The following is a 21,169-nucleotide window of genomic DNA, read 5'->3' as shown; positions in this document are numbered from 1 at the left end:
TATATAGTTATGTCAAAAAATTCACTAATTGAATATAATGGGTTCTCCAGCAAAAAGTTTCTCAATCGACGCTTGAAAATCGAATCGGATGTTTCCGTCCTTATTTCTGCAGGTAATCGCTCATAATAGGTCGGACCGATGACACGCGGGTTCTTTGCTGCAAGTGTTTTTCTTAAACCGAAAATTGTTAAAGAATCTATTTTTTCGAACGTCCGACCGACTAAAATGGTCGGTGATGCTAGGAGGTTAATAAAAATATTTGGTAAAATAACCGTTCGGTCGACAGACTGAGTACGACAGCGAGACGACGGAGCGCGAGGAGAACCTGACGGACTCGAACCAGGACAACTCGGAGTGCACCACGCCCACCGCCAGCACCGACCAGCTGGCGCTGGCCGAGCTGGCGCTGGACCCGCCCGGGCCTGCCGCGCCCGCTGCCCCCGACCACGAGCCGCCGCCCAAGCCCGCCCACATAGACAACATCGCCAGGAAGATCAGCACCGCCTCCTCTATAGGTATGCCACATGTCCCCCCAGCCCTCTCTCTTCCCTCCTCCGGTGACCATTATTGCACTTAGTTTAAGATTATCTCATTTATTTAAGGTATTATAAACTTAAATTTAAACTTTTTCAGCCTCTGAGCTTTAATGTACGTAACTGGTACAGTCAATAGAATATTATTTTTGCTTAAAAAGCGTCAACTTTGCTTATTTTAAACGGCAGTTAAATAATATTAAACATAAACAAAAATATTAAATTACAAACGTCAGTATTTTTAAAATTAAAACTCGTTTATGCTACTTGATTTGTATGAATAAGTGACATAATTTAAGAAAAAAAGCTATAACTCCCTAGGGATTTATAGCTTTTTTTTCACAAATCATAACTCCCATGAAATAAGATCTTTTTCGAGCAAGTGTGATGAAAAAACTAATTTCGTCAGGTTCCAATCAATCGGACGGCGGATCCACGGCGCCCGAGCGGCCCGCCGCCGCAGAGTGTCAGAACGGCGACAAGAAGCCCGCCGCGCCCGCGCGCAAGATCTCGCGCTTCGTCGTCAGCCCCGTCGTGCCCCGCCCGGGCGAGCCCGAGCCCGAGAAACCCGACCAGAAACTCTACTCCGAGGTCGCTAAAGAACCTAAACCTGAAGTCAACGGGCTCGACAAAGAACCGCAGAAAGAATTCGTTCCTACGCATCAGTACTCAGTACCGCAGCTTTCCCACGCACCGCAAACCTTAACCGATCATAGGCCACAGGAATTGAGTAGCGCGCCAACTAGTAGCATACCGAATAGCATACCTAATAGCATACCTACTAGTATACCTAATAGCATACCGAATGTACCTACCAGTGTACCGGGGCCGGTGCAGACGATTCCCGCCCCTATGCCGACGGGGATACAGAGCATTCCGCAGCCGCTGCCGGCGTTTCAGAACATCGGGCCGCTGCTGAACACGCTGCAGCCGAATTTGACGACGCCGCTGCAGATCGCGACGGACACGCCGCTACTGGGACTGAGTCAAGTGAGTTGTTCGTGTAATATAAACTATCTTTGCAAGACATAAAAGTACGTGAAAATATTTATTGCGAAAATTTATAATTATATTTAGTTACACCGAAACTACCTTTTCAGGTATACATTTACAATATACTTATAACTATGTTTACATATTTACCCTAGGAACATTCATGAGAAACTTAGATAATCATTAATACAGTAAAGTGTTCGACTTAAACTTTATATCAAATATTTATTTATTGTACAATATATGCAAGTTTACAGTACTTACATATTACACTATATTAAACTATAAATTAAGCCTTATTCTAACGCTATAATGTCTTTAAAATGATCAGGTAACTTGTTGTAGATAGTGATGCACATGATATATGCGTTTTTTGAAATAAGTGACAAGTTTACATATGGCTTAGGTAACCTGTGTTTGTATTTCGGTCTAACTACACGAGGACCCAATGATATATTTTCTGTGAACAGATATTTATATTTGTGAACGAAAACAGAAACTGCATAGATATAGAGGCATAGATGGCATGACTCTATAGAATTAACTGAAAATATGGCTCCAATGCAGCGCTTTTAAACAATAAATACATTATGCTTATCAGTGCAGTTTCCCCAGATTACTACGCCATATCTTAAAATTGAGTTGATATCTCCATTATACGCTATTACTGCTGCTTGTATGGAGACAGGTTGACTCACTCTTCTTAGAGCAAATACGAAACTATTTACTTTTTCAGGGCTCCGTACCCAAAGGGTAAAACCTATTTACCTCGGTGGGCGAGTCGGACTCTTTTTTATTCTAAATTTGTGGTACTCAGAGCAGTATTCTGATACACATACCTAAATAATAATTACAAATCAAATCAAGTTAATTTACTCTACAACTTTAAATTCTACGAAAATATTAATAGCATATCTACATTTTTTCGCTGCAAAATCCGCGCAGTTTTCGGACCCTCCAATAACTTGGTATTATTCACAAATAGCAAACACGTTATAGTGTATCCCCCTGTGTCAGGTGGGCACGCCGATGGGCGGCGAGCTGGGCCCGGCGCCGCCCGCCGCCGCGCCGGACTGCTACCCCAACGCCGAGAACATCCAGCGCATGCTGCTCAAGCAGAACATCATGAAGTGAGTCCACTCCTGTCGTACCTTACTTACCATACTCCACCTGAACGACTTTGTGAGACGTACCTCGAAATCATGTAAAACATCTTGTAGTTTCGTTCATTTTATTTTTCACGGTTTCAGGGTGTATCCGACAGTATCCTAAGTCGATCATGAGTCTGAGTCATGTTCTACATCTTATACCTTTAATCGAGCAATTCTTGTATATATATATATTTCAGGGATCTCGGAAACGGCTCTAACGATTTCGCTGAAATTTGGTATATGGGGGTTTTTGGGGGTAAACAATCGATCTAGTCTTATGTTTGGGAAAACGCGTGTTTTCGAGTTTTCATGCCTTTTTCTTTCGTCGCAGAATATGGTCGCTAATTTCGTGTTACCGCCTGGTCCAGTGGTTTAAGACGCGGACGGCAAGAAACAGCCAGTGTATGGGTTCGAATCCCGCCCGGTGACACTATCTTTTGTTTTTTTTTATATGTTCAAGTTAATATATATTATTTTTAATTTTTATTGTTTTTAGACAAGTTTAAAAAAATGTAGCTAATGTTTGAGATAACAATATATACTCCTCAAAAGAAAATAGTGGGCCACTGAGTTTTTTGGCTGTAACTTAAAACATACTTACTTATTTTATACGATATTTTTTTAACATAAAAATTGGCTTTCTTTTTTTAACAATTTAAGTGTATTTATTTCTATCCGAGCTTTGCTCGGTCGCCCAGGTACTATTTCTTTATATGATATAATATGATAAAGTTGGTGTAACTATTTAAATAAATAAATATTGGCACACATAAACTAGCCCCGAACTAAGCAAAGCATGTAATATGGGTACTAAGAGACGATATACATAAATACATACTTATATGCGTAGGAAACACCCATGACTTAGGAACAAATATCTGTGTTCATCACACAAATAAATGCCCCTACCGGGATTCGAACCCGGGACCATCGGCTTCATAGGCAGGGTCACTAGCCACTAGGCCAGACTGGTCGTCGTAATTAATATAATATGTCAAATTAAACAAGAAATATTACCTTGTTCCCATATATTTTGACACTATACAAGTTCTAAGCCCTTAAGTCTTCAACCGGAAAGGCCTAGTTTACCCTCTGGGTTGGAAGGTCAGATGGTAGTCGCTTTCGTAAAAACTAGTGCCTACGCCAAATCGTGGGGGTAGTTGTCAAGCGGACCCCAGATTCCCATGAGCCGTGGCAAAATGCCGGGAGAACTCGAGAAAAAAAGAAATCTTCAACAGAAGTTTAAAGCCCTTAAGTCTTGATCTGCAGCTGACGCCAGACGCCGTGAATAGCGTCACGTTCTCCAACAATGTTACGGTTTCTCCACACTTGTTATTACGCCTAATTGCGTCAACCAGAGCCCAAAGCCTTACTGCAAACTAACGAATGTTATTCCTGCAGCCAACAGCAGAACCTGTCCGGGCCGAACCTGCTGGGGCTACTGAACCAGCCGGCCTACCCGCAGCCCGACCTCATGCTGCACAACTCGCTCCTCAACAACGCGCAGCCTGGTAACTGCTCCATGTCTTCACCTTGTAACGGATCCGGCACGCCGTAGCTCCGTACATGGTTTACTCAATAGGAGGCAGGGGAACTGCCATCGCGTGGCCTGATTCAGACTTCATAACATGAGATTGACACTTTAAGCCAAAAAAGGCGCTTCTGTGCTGCCCCTCCTGATAACTGACACTTCTTACAGATTTGACCCCTCCATCTCAAATTCTATGAAAATTTTAAAAAACCAGACATATGCGACACGGACTCGCCCACCGAGGATTCCGTACAAAATTAACTTTTTTACAAGCTTTTATTTAGTTTCATCTGTCCCGTTGGTCTGTCGGTCTGTAATCAAATCTTGCAAGTTAAATTTGACCCACTTCCCAGTTTCCGATGAAGCTGAAAATTTGCATTCATATGTAAGTCGGATGACAATGCAATATTATGGTACCATCGAGTTGGTCTGATGATGGACACAGGAGGTGGCCATAGGATCTCTGCGATAATAACGCAACCTAATTGTGTTTGGGGTTTTTAGAATTGTCTCGATGAGTATTAGTTGCGTGTGGACAGAAAAGTACAGTCAGCAATAAAAGCTTGTACCAAAAATTAAATTTTTGCCAAAAACTTATTTTACAAATGTATAGTTTTCAAATTTTTCCCTGTAGTGTAAGACGATGTTCTAGGTCAACGGGAAGTATCCTATCAATTTTGATTCCCCTGAGAGTGTCGAAATATACGTTTTTTGCGACAATAAACGGCCGTATCTTTTTTACGTTAACTTATAAGTTTGCTTTTTTCACAGCTTCAAGTGAGTGTAGACCTGCTTATATGTTATATGGTATATATTTGATACCTCCACGTGTTCCCGAGATAAAGGTCTTGACAGATTGATGGACCGCCGGACAGACGGACAACAAAGTTCGGGTTCCGATTTATTCCTTTTGAGGCACGGAACCCTAAAAAGAAAATGTTTTAAAGGTACAAGTAACGTACAGCACAAGAGGCCCCCGCTTATTGACGCGAAGTATCAATCTCATGTTGCCGATTTAGGCCACGAGGTGGCAGAACCTACACTCGCAAAAACCAACAAAACGTACGAGGATATCTCGACACAAAATACGAGTTGTAGGTTGATCTTTGAATAAGTAATTAAGAGTAAACCTTTTATTGTGTGAAGTTTGTCTTTTTGACATCCTTTTCAAATGGCGGCTCACTGCTTACGTCCATTTATGTCAATCTATTGTTCTAAATAGTTGTCATTTCACACTAGATTATGCTTTACTCATTGAATGCACATTACAGTATGGAATGTAGAGACAAGGAACAAAATGTCCATATACCAAAAAAACATAAATAGGTGGCGCTACAATACCTAAAACACTTGAGAAAAAAATCTAATCATAGACAGCGCACTTAACTCCGTCAATAACGCATAGGTTCTTAGCTACTCTAGCGCTACTCTGGAGAGATTTGGAACTATTATTTATAGCTGACCGCTGGGCACTTGCAACAAATCTGCCTAAGGAGTTTCTGTTCCTTGCCTTTACCTTCCATACTTTACAGTAAGCTATATCAAGACAGCACGACATATAGATCGTGTCATTCACGATGACGCGCGAATTTGACTAGTCAAATTTTTTACGACATGATAATTTGAAAAAGGCACGCGTGCTCGTGAATGTCACGATCTTTACCGATAGAAATTGAGAATTATTCTAACGTCTACAATTGCCCAGTGGTTGTCAGCAGTGTATTTTCGATCTACAACTTATTCTCTCTCAACTTATTTCGCATGAGTATGATGATCGTGTTTATAGTTTTTAATCTACCCTCGAATCGAGCTGAAAGCGTTAACAAGTTAGTGTAGGCCTGAGTGGGCGTGCAGCGTGGCGTCGGGCTCACGAGTGATCTGCGCGTCGTGCACTGGGGCCGCTCCTATAGGAGCGTCCACAAATAATAAGTCATGAGGCATAAGTCACAGAAAACAAGGCTAAAGTAGCTTTGTGCATAAAGATCAAGAAATAACATATACGTTTGCATTTGATAAACACGCACGCCGCACGTCCCGCTCCGCTGCACGCTCAAATTTAGCGTCCACTCAGGCCATACACTTAGAGCCTCTACTAAAGAGAATTGAAATAGAGATGTATTGTCAAAGAAAACTTTGTAGTGACGTAAGTTTACTGACATCTTTCGGCACATGATTAAAACTTTTAGAACGCCATTTGAATTTGATCCTTATTCGTTCACTGATATGTGTTCCATTTGTGAAATATCAAAAAGTGGCGCCATCTTACCGGGCACTACCTAAAGGTTATGGCGCCGTCGCTCGAAACGTAGCTCCTATACCTTTGCCAATTGATATATTAGATGGCGCCTCTTTTTGATATTTAACAAATGGAACACATATCAGTGAAATAATAATGATCAAAGTCAAATGGTATTCTAAAAGTTTTAATCACGTGTCGAAAGATGGCAGTAAATGTACGACGCTATAAAGTTTTCTTTGATAATACACCTCTATTTCAAAATCTCTTAGACTTAGAATAAGACATAATTTAGAATTTAGAACCCATCCGCTCCAGTTATAACCACGATTGTCATAAACCTGATGTTTCCCGCTCTCCCACTGTACCCTGTCCCCTACTGTGTGGCACGTGAGTGACTAACCGCACGTCTGTCCAGCGTTGTCGCAGCGCCTGCCGCCCTACCCCGCCTACCAGCCCATGCTCGCCTCCGCCAACGACCTCTACGGTAAGTTCACACCTGTATCTACCCTGCCGCTAGATGTCATACAAACTTTAAATCGACTTAGATCAATTTCATAGTGATTAGACTCCTCGAACAAACAAGTCGCCTCGCAAGGAAATTGCCGCGCCAGGTACCTATTGTTAGTCTCTCTAGTTCCTGAGTCTTTTGAGGCAAAATTTGAAGAACTCTTTTTAGCGCAGTCTCGCGCTAAAAAACTTCCGAAATCCCGTTGAGGCCTTTATTGACTCCTTTTAAACACAAAAGGATATGGGCCTCCGAATATGGACTCCGGCAACACTTTTGTAGGTTTTATCAAATACTTAGAGCAGAAAAAAAAAGCGTTATTGTATGGTGTACTAGGGCACCCATGAATTTTACAGACAATGTGTTAATAATAGTTTTGTTAAAGAGAATTCTCTGAAAAGTACACGAGTCTTTACAAAAGACTCGGGTCTCTAATTAGTTGAGAAGAAGTCGAGTTTCGACTTGATTATAAGTCTGAAAAACTGAGTCGAATCTTAAAGAAGAGGACTCAAAGGACTCGAGTCTTAACCAACACTAGCGCGAAGCCGTTCGGTGGGCGAAAACATGCCTCACCCGAAACAAATACATGCGCGGGCACTTTGCCTCGGGCGAGGCACGTTTTTACAGACCAAACTGCTTTTCGCTGCAATTTCCTCACGAGGCGGCCCGGTCTCTGCGTTTGTAAAATAGTTTAGTTTTAGGGGTAATATATAATGAAGTACGTTATTTCTTATTAATTGAATTTCTTCGTCGTAAATCTTTTGCGTAATAATTAACTGTTTTTATGAAATAAAAGGGAAACTAAGTTCAGTGTGGGAAAGGCATATAAAATGTATTGCAGGGAAGTCCGTCACTCGGCAAGAACTCTCGTAAATGTATACGTACGTCGCTTAGACACTGTCGGCAAGGAAGAGAGAACTCCTGCTCTACCAACCTTCTGTATGTGGAGTATGTGTACAGACACGAGAGTTAAAAGCGACGAAAAAATTTATAGAGGGTGTTCCTTTATATGCGGTCTTCTTCATATTTGTTTTTATTATTTAATTGTAATATTTTTTTATAGTAATTAACCCGTAATTTGAAAATTATTCATCGTATAGTTTCTAAATCAATTCTTCAGTTGCCAGCAGTGTTACCAAATGTAACGTCCTAATCTTGCACTATTTTTTTAAAGAAGCTGAAGAACTTATTATCAGGGATGCGTTATTTACGAGGCTTTCGAGCGCCAATGGTTAGAGAAATCGACAATATTTCCTAGATGTCTTTGGCATTGCAGCTCAGCAGCAAGCCCTGCAGGCGGGCAGCCTGCCGGGGCTGGCGCCCGCGCTGCCGGCGGGGCTGGTGGGGCTGGGGCTGGGCGCGCCGCTGCTGCCGCCGCTCGCGCTCAACCAGAACCTCATGGCGCAGAACCGCCAGAACCTGGGTCTGTACTCTTGTGCCGGCGAACTTGTTCTAAACTCTAATGACCCTTTGACCGCGACTGAAGCCCGATTTAAACCTTCTTAAATTCCGACAAGTTTAAAGGCTTTCCAGGGTTATATCATATTCTGAGTTTAGGTAAATGCCCCTTTAGACACTCATTGCTAATTATAGCATACAAAAATTATTACAAATGTTCTATGACAGTATTTCTTGTTTAGTAAGCTAAATTTAGGTATGTCTAAAGCGATTTACACTTTTCAAAAATTTTCCGGCATGCTTAGACTAAATTTTTTTTTTGTAATTTTCGTTGAAGCCTTAGAATATCTAACAAAGAAAAACTGCTTTAGATAGCGAAACCAAAAAGCGTCAAAAGCTTTATGGTGGATTCGAACACAATGCAGGATACTTTGATGACTCATACCTAATATTAAAATGTTTGACAGGTCTAGCGGGTCAGAACCTAGGCCTGGGCGGGCAGAACTTGGGCCTCGGTGGGCCCGGTCTCGGCCTCAGCGGCGCCGGCCTCGGCCTCGTGGCGCCGCTCAACACGCTGCAGCGGGCACGCGCCTGCTCCGCGCAGCGCAGGATCCAGGAGGACTTGCAAGGTAGCTCTTCAGTGTTCACTTGCTTTTGAATCATGAAGTACCGATAGATTTTTATCCTCTTACTGCCCATGATACTACTAGGGGGGCGACATTGATCCTTTCGGGCATTCTCGGCTTCGTTCGGCAGCATTGCTCCGAGTAATTATTAGGGTTGGCACAACTTGACTTCCCTTTGCGTGCTCGACCACAGATAAGATAAGGACATGAATTTTGACAACCCTAAATAGTCGAAAGGGATAGTGCCATAAATTAGAAAGGGACAGTACGATTCGTCCCTGAATTGCTGTCAAACTTCGGTTTTTGTAGGAAGTTTCTTTTCTATGCGGTAGTACTATTACTTTTACTTCGTAGTACAACACAAAATACTTATTAAGTTATGTGTATAATATATGCATTTGCTTTGTTTCGTTGAATTTTAAAACAAATGCGACAAAAACAAATAATCTTAGACTGCAGGTTTAGATTTTACAAGCAACTTTTTGATTTTTCTTGTATGACCAATTGTTGTATTTATGGTTATGACCAAGTAGTAAAGTAGCTACACGATAACTAGTAAAGTAGCTAAGGAATGTACCATGAAGCCTCGTGAACTTCATCTGATGCTCCGTTGGTATGATGGCTCTATCACTAATCAATAGTTTTTCTTTAAGCTGTATCTTTTACTGAGGTGTGCCAATAAAGAGTATTCTATCTATCTATCTATCTATGAGGCCTCTTCACTGTTTTATAAAAATCATAGCTCTTTTTTTTCCGACGAGTTTTAAGTGTGTTTACCGCTTGTATATAATTCAATAAATGTGTTTCTGAATGTTCGTGTGACGCTAGTAGTACGATGTAGACGTTCGGTTGTGTTTGTTTACTTACTGGTATTCAATTTAATTAGTATATAATAAATATATGTCTGTGTGCAGGTCTGGCGACGGGGTCGCAGGGCTCGTCGCAGCCCAGCACGCCGAACAAGCCGCACTCGTACAGCGAGTACATGATGACGCTGCAGCACAAGCTCGCCTCCATCTCCAACAGCGTGAGTTACACGCACAAACAATATTATGTTTTGGCCTACCTTAGGTACCCTTCGCACCACTTGCACCATCCCACTAACCCGGGTTTAACCGGTTAAACCTGGTGTTACCATGGTTACCTGTACAATTTGACACTGGGTTGACGATTTAACCGGTTTTCCCGGGCTAATGGGATGGTGCAAGTGGCGCTTAGTATTATTTAGAAGAGTGCAATTTAATTATGAAGAATTATTATGGTCTCTCTGGAAAAAATTGTATATGGAGAATAAGAAAAAAAAACACATGAAATATTATACACGTAACATTTTTAAAACTAGTAACTAACGGCTTCATTTATAAGGGCATTTTCACTTAACTGTATTCCATTAAAAATAAAGATTACAATGCGCCTATTAACGTCAAATAAAGCTACGCTGGCTCTAATCCTCCAACTTAACTCCTAAATTGTAGGAGGGTATCCCAATATGGCACCAGCAAGAAACACGGCGGGATCGGCGAACCCGGGGCATTTACGGCCGGTTAGCAATCTTCACGAAACTGACGGTCAATGGCAGATCATACATACGAGCTGGGGTTTGAACCCGCGATCTCCGGATTGAAAGTCGCGCGCTCTTACCGCTAGGCCACCAGCGCGCAACCCATCATCATAATGAAATTTTTAGAAAATCTGGGCATAATATATAGTCTGTTCTTTTATTCCGTAGACTAAAATGACAACCACAAATGTCAAACGCAGAAATAATGTGACCAGCTTAAAATAAATAGTGCTGATGTTTGATTTCTGTTTGTGAATAACCGATAAATATTAAATTAATTTCAGATCCAAAATAAACAATTAATGAAATCTACTAACTACTAATCCACTCACACATTTAAGAATTGCATTATGAGTTTCGAGGCGACTGTTAATCTTACAATAAAATCGCTTTTAAATATTAGAAATATTGTGTTTAGACCTGGATATAAACTTTCTAAATGCCTCAAAATGGTGTTACATGCCTATATAAGTAACTCCCAATAGTTTATTTTCGGTTAGCACCGGTTGTAGCACATCACTATTTATAAGACGTAAAAAACCAGCAACACATGAAATGTCACTTTAGTCTACGGGATAAAAAAAATAGACTATACCTCATTTTATTTTAGTATACAAATACATACAATAACATTTACGAGCAAGTGTGAATAAAAATGTATTGTGTATAAGCCTATAAGGTATTTGTGCATGTGGCAGGGGCCGGTGTCGCCGCAGTCGCCCGCGGAGTACAGCCCGGCGCTGTCGCCCACGCACCGCCTGCAGCAGCCGCATAAAGTAACTATACTATTATTTACCATTTTATGATTTGGTTAAAGAGGTTCCAAAATTGAAGCGTACACCTGGTACGAATTGTACAAGTTGCCTTTAGACGCGCCTAGGCCGGCGCGAAATGTGCACGTGCTAACGAGCCCCCGCACACGGAAAGAGACAAGCTTATGTTTAGCGAGTATGACAAAGATGGATGGAGTGCGATAATTAATCAAAAATAACAGATTTAAGTATAGAAATAAATATGGAAGTATTTTTTTCACCACACCAACTGGTAAAGGCCCTCTTGATTGTTCAAAAACGAGTGAAAAAGTTGCATTTTATCCACATGTGGGGCAAAGTAATCAGATACAAATTTTGTTCCTTATGTTAGCTAATAGAATTGACTTTTAAATTATGATTTCGAATGATTATTTTTTTATTATGTTCATTTGGATTTGATTTCATTTGAATTTTTTGGTATTTCATAGTTAGTAGTTTCCTCGTGTTGGTGTGGTGAAAATTTTTGTGTTTCACTCGGAGGCAAAGTTTGTTTAATCCTCGTGCATTGAAAACCTCGCAACGCTCAAGAACCACTTTCTCGAACAACTCGCTTCACTCGTGGTTCAATTTTGGAATCTTTCGCTTGCTCGAGTATCAATATTAGCACGCGGTTAAACAACAACTTCGCCCCCTTGTAAAACAAATAACTAATTGTGCTCGTTATTTATGAGTATAACCTATGTATAGTTATATAATAATATGATTGTATGTAATACAGCAATTGGGTGGTGTGGTGCAGGTGGAGGCGGGCGCGGGCGCGGGGGCGGGCGCGGGCGCGGAGGCGCACAAGCGGCACGTGGCGGGGCTGGCGGAGCTGGACCACGAGCTCAGCAAGATCTCGCTGCACTACAAGCAGCCGCCGCCCAAGGTACTATTCTCATTTTCACCGAAAATGCAATACTTAAAACTCTTAAAAGGCGATAATTTTAGTTCATAATTGTTTACTTTATTTTCATGATATTTGTTCACTGATGCGAATGGGGTGTTTATAGGAATAACATGAGGTGTGTGTGTCTCTTATATCGAAACATATTAACCCATTTGAGTGTGGTTTTTAAATCGAAATTATTGCCTGTTGAGCTATTATTTAGTCAAGAAATGTAAATATATTGTAGTTTATAATACAATGTTACCGTACAGGACGTGTTCCCGGAGCACGGCGGCGAGGGGCACTCGCTGCTCGCGGCCGCGGCGTACGACGGTGAGTACTTTGTAAACAACATTATGTCCGTTGAAACCCTCCTACTAAATTTGTGGTTCCTAGGAGTAGGGCCGAAAGCCCGCACGCGAGGCCGAAGGCCGGGTTTTGGGAGTGCAGTGTTCGCATGCGGACCATTTCTTGCTAGCAAAAGTCACAACTGCACCTCTTATACCCTTTGGAAAACATACTTCTTTTCAATAAAAATAACAGCTCAAAAAACAGCACTAACTACACAACAACAAAACAAACAATAAACAGTGCGGGCCTACCAAGGGCGCGCACCAAGCAAAACTGTAGTTTTGTACATTAACCCCCTTATTCATAAACGTGTACTAAAGTTACTATACCGCTAATAATCGTTTATCCCTTTCCATCATACCAATACGTCGGAAAGGGACAAACGATTATTAGCGGCATCGTAACTTTAGTACACGCATATGAATAAGGGGGATAGTATTAAAATCGCGTGTGTGGGATTTTTAGGTAAGTAACTTTTCTGCTGACGCGATTAGCTTTAAGCCTAAGGAGTAATGTCCTAAACTTTATATTATGAAATGAAATGAAAAAAAAAAATCTGACGTTTTCAAATCCATATATTATAGTGGTAGGGTTCAATTTGAAGTAATTTCCGAATCCCTTATGCCCTTGAAAGCAGTTGTTTGTACAAGTAGTGAGGTCGTGTCGTGTTGTGCGTGCAGAGGGCGGCGCGCTGGCGGGCGGCTGGCGGGCGCGCGTGGCGCGCGTGCAGCCCTGCGCGCCCTACCAGCTCTGCCGCATCCTGCAGCACGGTGAGGCCCCGCCCGTCTCTATTACTAATATATCTTTTAAAATAATAATTATAATAACATTAATAAATTACCTACTCTAATAATGAACTTAAAGTGATAAATTTGTTTTAGACTATTTGTAAGTGCTTGTTGCTAGGCGACAATGCTTTAACCCTTTTCCAGGCCGCACCAATCTACAAGGTTTTCCCAAAAAAATCCAAATATATTCCAGTTAATCCAGCTTTGATGATTCATTTGAAGACAAGTAACATTTCCTGAAAGTGTAATCTAATTTGAACCTTAAATCGGAATGCTAAAGCTGAAATTCTAATGGCGCGTATGTGGTCGACAAATCGTACTATGCCTGGAAAAGAGTTAAAGATACTTAGTTTCTTTTGTTGACGATAAAAATATGAATGTTTATTTATTTGCTTTATTAACAATATTCAGAAAACATGTTGTTGTCTAACTTGCCGTTAATGCAAGATGTCACATGTAAAAATAAGATTTGGCACACCAATATAAAATTCTAAAATCTCACCTTGATTTGCTATTTTTAATTTCTCGACTTTCACATGCCTCGTAAATCGTATTTGTGATATTTTTGACCGAATATTGGTCCATGTTAAAACTGAAACGATACTTAATTATTTGCACTTACTTTTATTATATGGCCTGACGTTTCGAGCGTGACGTTACGTTGATAGTCACAGGCGAAAATTGGCGATGAATTTTATCAACATCTAGCTGCGCGGGTTTTGAAAACTACCCGCACTTAATATTGTACGCTAGGGTTGTCACTTATACACAACACACAATATCCGATGGTTTGCGACTGAATATCTTGTTCGTCTTAATTTCCACCTTTGTGTCTGGATTTTCATTTCAGTATTAAAATTATGAGTAAAAATAGTGCTATTTTAAATCAACCTGTTGATTATTATAAGTTTATTATTTGATTTATTAAAAAATAAATACACATACAATAAATTAATAATACAGTATTTGTAGCAAAAGACAATCTGGCGAGCGGGTCGTTCACGGGCACGGAGGAGGGCGACGCGGGCTCGCTGTGCTCGGAGACGGCGGCGGAGGCGGACGGCGAGGCGGAGGCGGAGCCCGAGGAGAGCGCCACGTACGTGGTGACGGGCGGCGTGCGCGCGCGCACCGTGCGCGTGGAGGACGCGCTCGCCGACTGCGTCGTCACCGTCATCGACCCTAGTCAGGTGCGCACGGGCTTAAATACCACGGAAGAAACTAATGAATTATTTTCTAATATTATTATAGATTATTAGTAATATTTCCTAATCTTTACATAGATTGTGCATAACTTTCTTTACAGTATGATTATAATAACACCCGTCTAGATATAATACATGTATAAAGTATATAGAGACAAATGGAAGGTAACTGGTACTTATAGCACAGGTTCATACCTATTTTAAGTATCAGCGAAAAACTCTTGGACAATGAATCCTATGTAATATATTATAAGAAATTATGTACTAGGTGTAAACTTTTGAGGTTAATAAACTTATCTCTTATCTAATGAATCACGATCAGTTGGTTTGATTTCTGCGATATGATGATGCGGGAACGGTCGTGTTTGTGTACTTGGTGTGTCATTTCGCCGCTCCGCACTGCTTCGCATTTTCGTTAAGATCGCTCATCAGCACTACGCGACGCAACCTTAAATGCCAGGATTTTTCTCTTCAAGTTTTATATAGAAAATTTTGAAACGCCAATGATTCCAGTATTTAATGCCTTTATGGGTTTTTAATTTTTATTTATCCATCTAGATTGTGGAGAGCTCGCGGCCGTTGGTGGGCGCGGACGGCGACCGCAGCTACCTGGTGCTGGACCCCCTGCGGGCGCTCACGGCCACCGTGCTGGACCGGACCCTGGCGCTGGACCGCGACCCGGCCTGCGCGCCCCTGCGGCCGCGGCCCGCCAGCCCGCCCGTGCAGGGCGGCGTGCCGGCGAGCGAGGAGCTGGCCAGGTGGAGGAGTGGAGACTATGGTATGTCGCACCGCCACCGTGCCGGACCGGACCCTGGCGCCGGACCGCGGCCCGCCAGCCCGCCCGTGCAGGGCGGCGTGCCGGCGAGCGAGGAGCTGGCCAGGTGGAGGAGTGGAGACTATGGTATGTCGCACCGCCACCGTGCCGGACCGGACCCTGGCGCCGGACCGCGGCCCGCCAGCCCGCCCGTGCAGGGCGGCGTGCCGGCGAGCGAGGAGCTGGCCAGGTGGAGGAGTGGAGACTATGGTATGTCGCACCGCCACCGTGCCGGACCGGACCCTGGCGCCGGACCGCGGCCCGCCAGCCCGCCCGTGCAGGGCGGCGTGCCGGCGAGCGAGGAGCTGGCCAGGTGGAGGAGTGGAGACTATGGTATGTCGCACCGCCACCGTGCCGGACCGGACCCTGGCGCCGGACCGCGGCCCGCCAGCCCGCCCGTGCAGGGCGGCGTGCCGGCGAGCGAGGAGCTGGCCAGGTGGAGGAGTGGAGACTATGGTATGTCGCACCGCCACCGTGCCGGACCGGACCCTGGCGCCGGACCGCGGCCCGGCAGCCCGCCCGTGCAGGGCGGCGTGCCGGCGAGCGAGGAGCTGGCCAGGTGGAGGAGTGGAGACTATGGTATGTCGCACCGCCACCGTGCCGGACCGGACCCTGGCGCCGGACCGCGGCCCGGCAGCCCGCCCGTGCAGGGCGGCGTGCCGGCGAGCGAGGAGCTGGCCAGGTGGAGGAGTGGAGACTATGGTATGTCGCACCGCCACCGTGCCGGACCGGACCCTGGCGCCGGACCGCGGCCCGGCAGCCCGCCCGTGCAGGGCGGCGTGCCGGCGAGCGAGGAGCTGGCCAGGTGGAGGAGTGGAGACTATGGTATGTCGCACCGCCACCGTGCCGGACCGGACCCTGGCGCCGGACCGCGGCCCGGCAGCCCGCCCGTGCAGGGCGGCGTGCCGGCGAGCGAGGAGCTGGCCAGGTGGAGGAGTGGAGACTATGGTATGTCGCACCGCCACCGTGCCGGACCGGACCCTGGCGCCGGACCGCGGCCCGGCAGCCCGCCCGTGCAGGGCGGCGTGCCGGCGAGCGAGGAGCTGGCCAGGTGGAGGAGTGGAGACTATGGTATGTCGCACCGCCACCGTGCCGGACCGGACCCTGGCGCCGGACCGCGGCCCGGCAGCCCGCCCGTGCAGGGCGGCGTGCCGGCGAGCGAGGAGCTGGCCAGGTGGAGGAGTGGAGACTATGGTATGTCACACCGCCACCGTGCCGGACCGGACCCTGGCGCCGGACCGCGGCCCGGCAGCCCGCCCGTGCAGGGCGGCGTGCCGGCGAGCGAGGAGCTGGCCAGGTGGAGGAGTGGAGACTATGGTATGTCACACCGCCACCGTGCCGGACCGGACCCTGGCGCCGGACCGCGGCCCGCCAGCCCGCCCGTGCAGGGCGGCGTGCCGGCGAGCGAGGAGCTGGCCAGGTGGAGGAGTGGAGACTATGGTATGTCGCACCGCCACCGTGCCGGACCGGACCCTGGCGCCGGACCGCGGCCCGGCAGCCCGCCCGTGCAGGGCGGCGTGCCGGCGAGCGAGGAGCTGGCCAGGTGGAGGAGTGGAGACTATGGTATGTCGCACCGCCACCGTGCCGGACCGGACCCTGGCGCCGGACCGCGGCCCGCCAGCCCGCCCGTGCAGGGCGGCGTGCCGGCGAGCGAGGAGCTGGCCAGGTGGAGGAGTGGAGACTATGGTATGTCGCACCGCCACCGTGCCGGACCGGACCCTGGCGCCGGACCGCGGCCCGGCAGCCCGCCCGTGCAGGGCGGCGTGCCGGCGAGCGAGGAGCTGGCCAGGTGGAGGAGTGGAGACTATGGTATGTCACACCGCCACCGTGCCGGACCGGACCCTGGCGCCGGACCGCGGCCCGGCAGCCCGCCCGTGCAGGGCGGCGTGCCGGCGAGCGAGGAGCTGGCCAGGTGGAGGAGTGGAGACTATGGTATGTCACACCGCCACCGTGCCGGACCGGACCCTGGCGCCGGACCGCGGCCCGGCAGCCCGCCCGTGCAGGGCGGCGTGCCGGCGAGCGAGGAGCTGGCCAGGTGGAGGAGTGGAGACTATGGTATGTCACACCGCCACCGTGCCGGACCGGACCCTGGCGCCGGACCGCGGCCCGGCAGCCCGCCCGTGCAGGGCGGCGTGCCGGCGAGCGAGGAGCTGGCCAGGTGGAGGAGTGGAGACTATGGTATGTCACACCGCCACCGTGCCGGACCGGACCCTGGCGCCGGACCGCGGCCCGGCAGCCCGCCCGTGCAGGGCGGCGTGCCGGCCAGCGAGGAGCTGGCCAGGTGGAGGAGTGGAGACTATGGTATGTCACACCGCCACCGTGCCGGACCGGACCCTGGCGCCGGACCGCGGCCCGGCAGCCCGCCCGTGCAGGGCGGCGTGCCGGCGAGCGAGGAGCTGGCCAGGTGGAGGAGTGGAGACTATGGTATGTCACACCGCCACCGTGCCGGACCGGACCCTGGCGCCGGACCGCGGCCCGCCAGCCCGCCCGTGCAGGGCGGCGTGCCGGCGAGCGAGGAGCTGGCCAGGTGGAGGAGTGGAGACTATGGTATGTCGCACCGCCACCGTGCCGGACCGGACCCTGGCGCCGGACCGCGGCCCGCCAGCCCGCCCGTGCAGGGCGGCGTGCCGGCGAGCGAGGAGCTGGCCAGGTGGAGGAGTGGAGACTATGGTATGTCGCACCGCCACCGTGCCGGACCGGACCCTGGCGCCGGACCGCGGCCCGGCAGCCCGCCCGTGCAGGGCGGCGTGCCGGCGAGCGAGGAGCTGGCCAGGTGGAGGAGTGGAGACTATGGTATGTCACACCGCCACCGTGCCGGACCGGACCCTGGCGCCGGACCGCGGCCCGGCAGCCCGCCCGTGCAGGGCGGCGTGCCGGCGAGCGAGGAGCTGGCCAGGTGGAGGAGTGGAGACTATGGTATGTCGCACCGCCACCGTGCCGGACCGGACCCTGGCGCCGGACCGCGGCCCGGCAGCCCGCCCGTGCAGGGCGGCGTGCCGGCGAGCGAGGAGCTGGCCAGGTGGAGGAGTGGAGACTATGGTATGTCGCACCGCCACCGTGCCGGACCGGACCCTGGCGCCGGACCGCGGCCCGCCAGCCCGCCCGTGCAGGGCGGCGTGCCGGCGAGCGAGGAGCTGGCCAGGTGGAGGAGTGGAGACTATGGTATGTCGCACCGCCACCGTGCCGGACCGGACCCTGGCGCCGGACCGCGGCCCGGCAGCCCGCCCGTGCAGGGCGGCGTGCCGGCGAGCGAGGAGCTGGCCAGGTGGAGGAGTGGAGACTATGGTATGTCACACCGCCACCGTGCCGGACCGGACCCTGGCGCCGGACCGCGGCCCGGCAGCCCGCCCGTGCAGGGCGGCGTGCCGGCGAGCGAGGAGCTGGCCAGGTGGAGGAGTGGAGACTATGGTATGTCACACCGCCACCGTGCCGGACCGGACCCTGGCGCCGGACCGCGGCCCGGCAGCCCGCCCGTGCAGGGCGGCGTGCCGGCGAGCGAGGAGCTGGCCAGGTGGAGGAGTGGAGACTATGGTATGTCACACCGCCACCGTGCCGGACCGGACCCTGGCGCCGGACCGCGGCCCGGCAGCCCGCCCGTGCAGGGCGGCGTGCCGGCGAGCGAGGAGCTGGCCAGGTGGAGGAGTGGAGACTATGGTATGTCACACCGCCACCGTGCCGGACCGGACCCTGGCGCCGGACCGCGGCCCGGCAGCCCGCCCGTGCAGGGCGGCGTGCCGGCGAGCGAGGAGCTGGCCAGGTGGAGGAGTGGAGACTATGGTATGTCACACCGCCACCGTGCCGGACCGGACCCTGGCGCCGGACCGCGGCCCGGCAGCCCGCCCGTGCAGGGTGGCGTGCCGGCGAGCGAGGAGCTGGCCAGGTGGAGGAGTGGAGACTATGGTATGTCGCACCGCCACCGTGCCGGACCGGACCCTGGCGATTATGACTGGCTGAGGAATAATTTGTAGTCCATTTTGTGGGAAAAGTTATCTACCTTTTAAATAGTTTTTTACCTCGCTTTCTTCCGAACTCCCTTGATGAATTGTAAAAATGTATAAATGAATTATTTATACAGGTTGGCCGTGGGCGGAAGGCAGCATCCTGGAGGCGGAGCTGTGCGCGGAGCGGGCGCGGCGCGGGGCGGCGGCGCGGCGCGGCGCGCGGCGCGGGGAGCTGGCCGCCGACCTGCTCGTGCACGAGGCGCTCACCGACCGCGGTGGGTACACTGCCTTACAACACTTGCCCCGTATATATCCATATTATGACGACGACGACTTGCTAGACCGTGGGCCAGTTTATGCGACGGGCTGACGTTCTTTCTACCGCGATACAATCGGCTGACGATTTTTTAATTCACAATAAACTATCATCTGACAAAGTATCAAACGGGAAGCGACTATTTTTATTTTATTTTTTTACCTGTTTCTGCGGCTGACATTCCTCAACCCACCAACGGAGCGGCAGCTGACGTTCACGAGGGTTGATCATACGTAGCCGATTGGTCATGGAAATCTGTTCCTGCCTCACGGTCTATGTGGTCACCGCGCATTGATGCTACGTACTAATTTATTTTAGTATGAGAACGTCACCCCTCATTTCAATTGCGTCCAATTTTACGAATTTCAAATATTGCCAAAAACTAATTGATTTTTTTTTCTCTGTATGTATTGTGCATATCTAGAATTTTTATTTTATATTTTTATAATAAGCGATTACCATCAGATGATTACTAATTGATTTTCTACTTCTAAAAATTACTCCTCCTCCTCCTCCAACTAGTCCTCGTCGTCGGATACGACTGCTTTAGATCGGATTTACTACTCATAGTAGCATGAGAATTTGAAATAGAGGTATATTGTCAAAGAAAACTATGTAGCCAGGTAAATTTACCGCCATCTTTCGACACATGACTAAAACTTTTAGAACGCCATTTGACTTTGATCCTTATTCTTTATATTATATATGTGTTAAATTTGTTAAATATCAAAAAGTGGCGCCATCTTACTGGGCACAACCTATGGCGCTATGGCGTCATCGCTCGAAACGATGCTGGCCTTTTATCTATTAGATGGCGCTACTTTTTAATATTGAACTGTAACACATATCATTAAAGGAATAAGGATCCAAGTCAAATGGCGTTCTAAAAGTTTTAATCATGTATTGGAAGATGGCAGTAAATTTACTGTGGCTACAAAGTTCTCCACCTCTATTTCAAGTTCTGTTTGGTAATATAATGCACGTGTGTGTTGCAGCGCTGTGCCGGCAGGTGGTGCTGCTCGCGCTGCGGCCGGCGGCGGGCTCCTTATGACCTGTGTAGCGATTCACACTGTACCTTATATTTATTACGCTGTAACATATACATAATCTATATCATTACTCGTAAATTAAATATTCATATGTGATATCTACCAATTTGTTTTATTTTTAATTAATTAATTATCTCTCCTATCTACAGCTCCTATCCGTTTCCAGTTAGTAGTACCTAGGTAAAATTATAATTGATTCTAAATATATATTACACCGCGTGTTAATCAGGGTCCACAAAATGGTCCCGAAAAAAGCAGGACTTAAAAAAGCTGTCCATTAGTTGTTTGGTGGTGGTATGTACACCTTCAAACAAATCTTTTGCCAGCGCATATAATAGGGATAATGTTTTATTTTGTTTTTATTTCATTCATTCAGCAGCGCGTCGAGTACGTTTCAAGGTCTAGAGCTGTTTCCATCAAGATTTGAGGAATTCCCGCAATTCTGAAGAACTGGACCTTGAACATTTCCAACTTTTAATATATTCTTCGCA

The 21,169-nt window shown here is 48.0% G+C and overlaps 1 protein-coding gene across 10 annotated transcripts in view; it reads left to right on the top strand.

Moving 5' to 3' along the window:
- The window catches only part of LOC133530496 (serine/threonine-protein kinase Wnk-like), a 98,288-nt gene extending 77,508 nt beyond the window's left edge, over nt 1-20,780 (top strand). For 7 of the 10 annotated variants that reach the window (XM_061868405.1, XM_061868406.1, XM_061868411.1 and 4 more), the window contains 16 exons: nt 287-515; nt 943-1,523; nt 2,526-2,656; nt 4,079-4,188; nt 6,863-6,931; nt 8,229-8,375; nt 8,818-8,979; nt 9,891-10,003; nt 11,236-11,313; nt 12,068-12,217; nt 12,490-12,550; nt 13,249-13,338; nt 14,329-14,543; nt 15,117-15,336; nt 19,448-19,588; nt 20,625-20,780. In XM_061868405.1, coding sequence (XP_061724389.1) covers nt 287-515; nt 943-1,523; nt 2,526-2,656; nt 4,079-4,188; nt 6,863-6,931; nt 8,229-8,375; nt 8,818-8,979; nt 9,891-10,003; nt 11,236-11,313; nt 12,068-12,217; nt 12,490-12,550; nt 13,249-13,338; nt 14,329-14,543; nt 15,117-15,336; nt 19,448-19,588; nt 20,625-20,680 — 2,553 coding nt within the window. In that variant the 3' untranslated portion in view covers nt 20,681-20,780. The remainder of the gene's footprint in view (nt 1-286; nt 516-942; nt 1,524-2,525; nt 2,657-4,078; nt 4,189-6,862; nt 6,932-8,228; nt 8,376-8,817; nt 8,980-9,890; nt 10,004-11,235; nt 11,314-12,067; nt 12,218-12,489; nt 12,551-13,248; nt 13,339-14,328; nt 14,544-15,116; nt 15,337-19,447; nt 19,589-20,624) is intronic. The other 3 variants (XM_061868407.1, XM_061868408.1, XM_061868409.1) reach the window with 3 other exon arrangements.
- Nucleotides 20,781-21,169: the final 389 nt, after the last annotated feature.

This window comes from Cydia pomonella, chromosome 23 (assembly GCF_033807575.1).
Source record: "Cydia pomonella isolate Wapato2018A chromosome 23, ilCydPomo1, whole genome shotgun sequence".
In the NCBI taxonomy this organism is placed as follows: Eukaryota; Metazoa; Arthropoda; class Insecta; order Lepidoptera; family Tortricidae; genus Cydia; species Cydia pomonella.
This window is presented reverse-complemented; position numbering and strand designations above follow the sequence as displayed.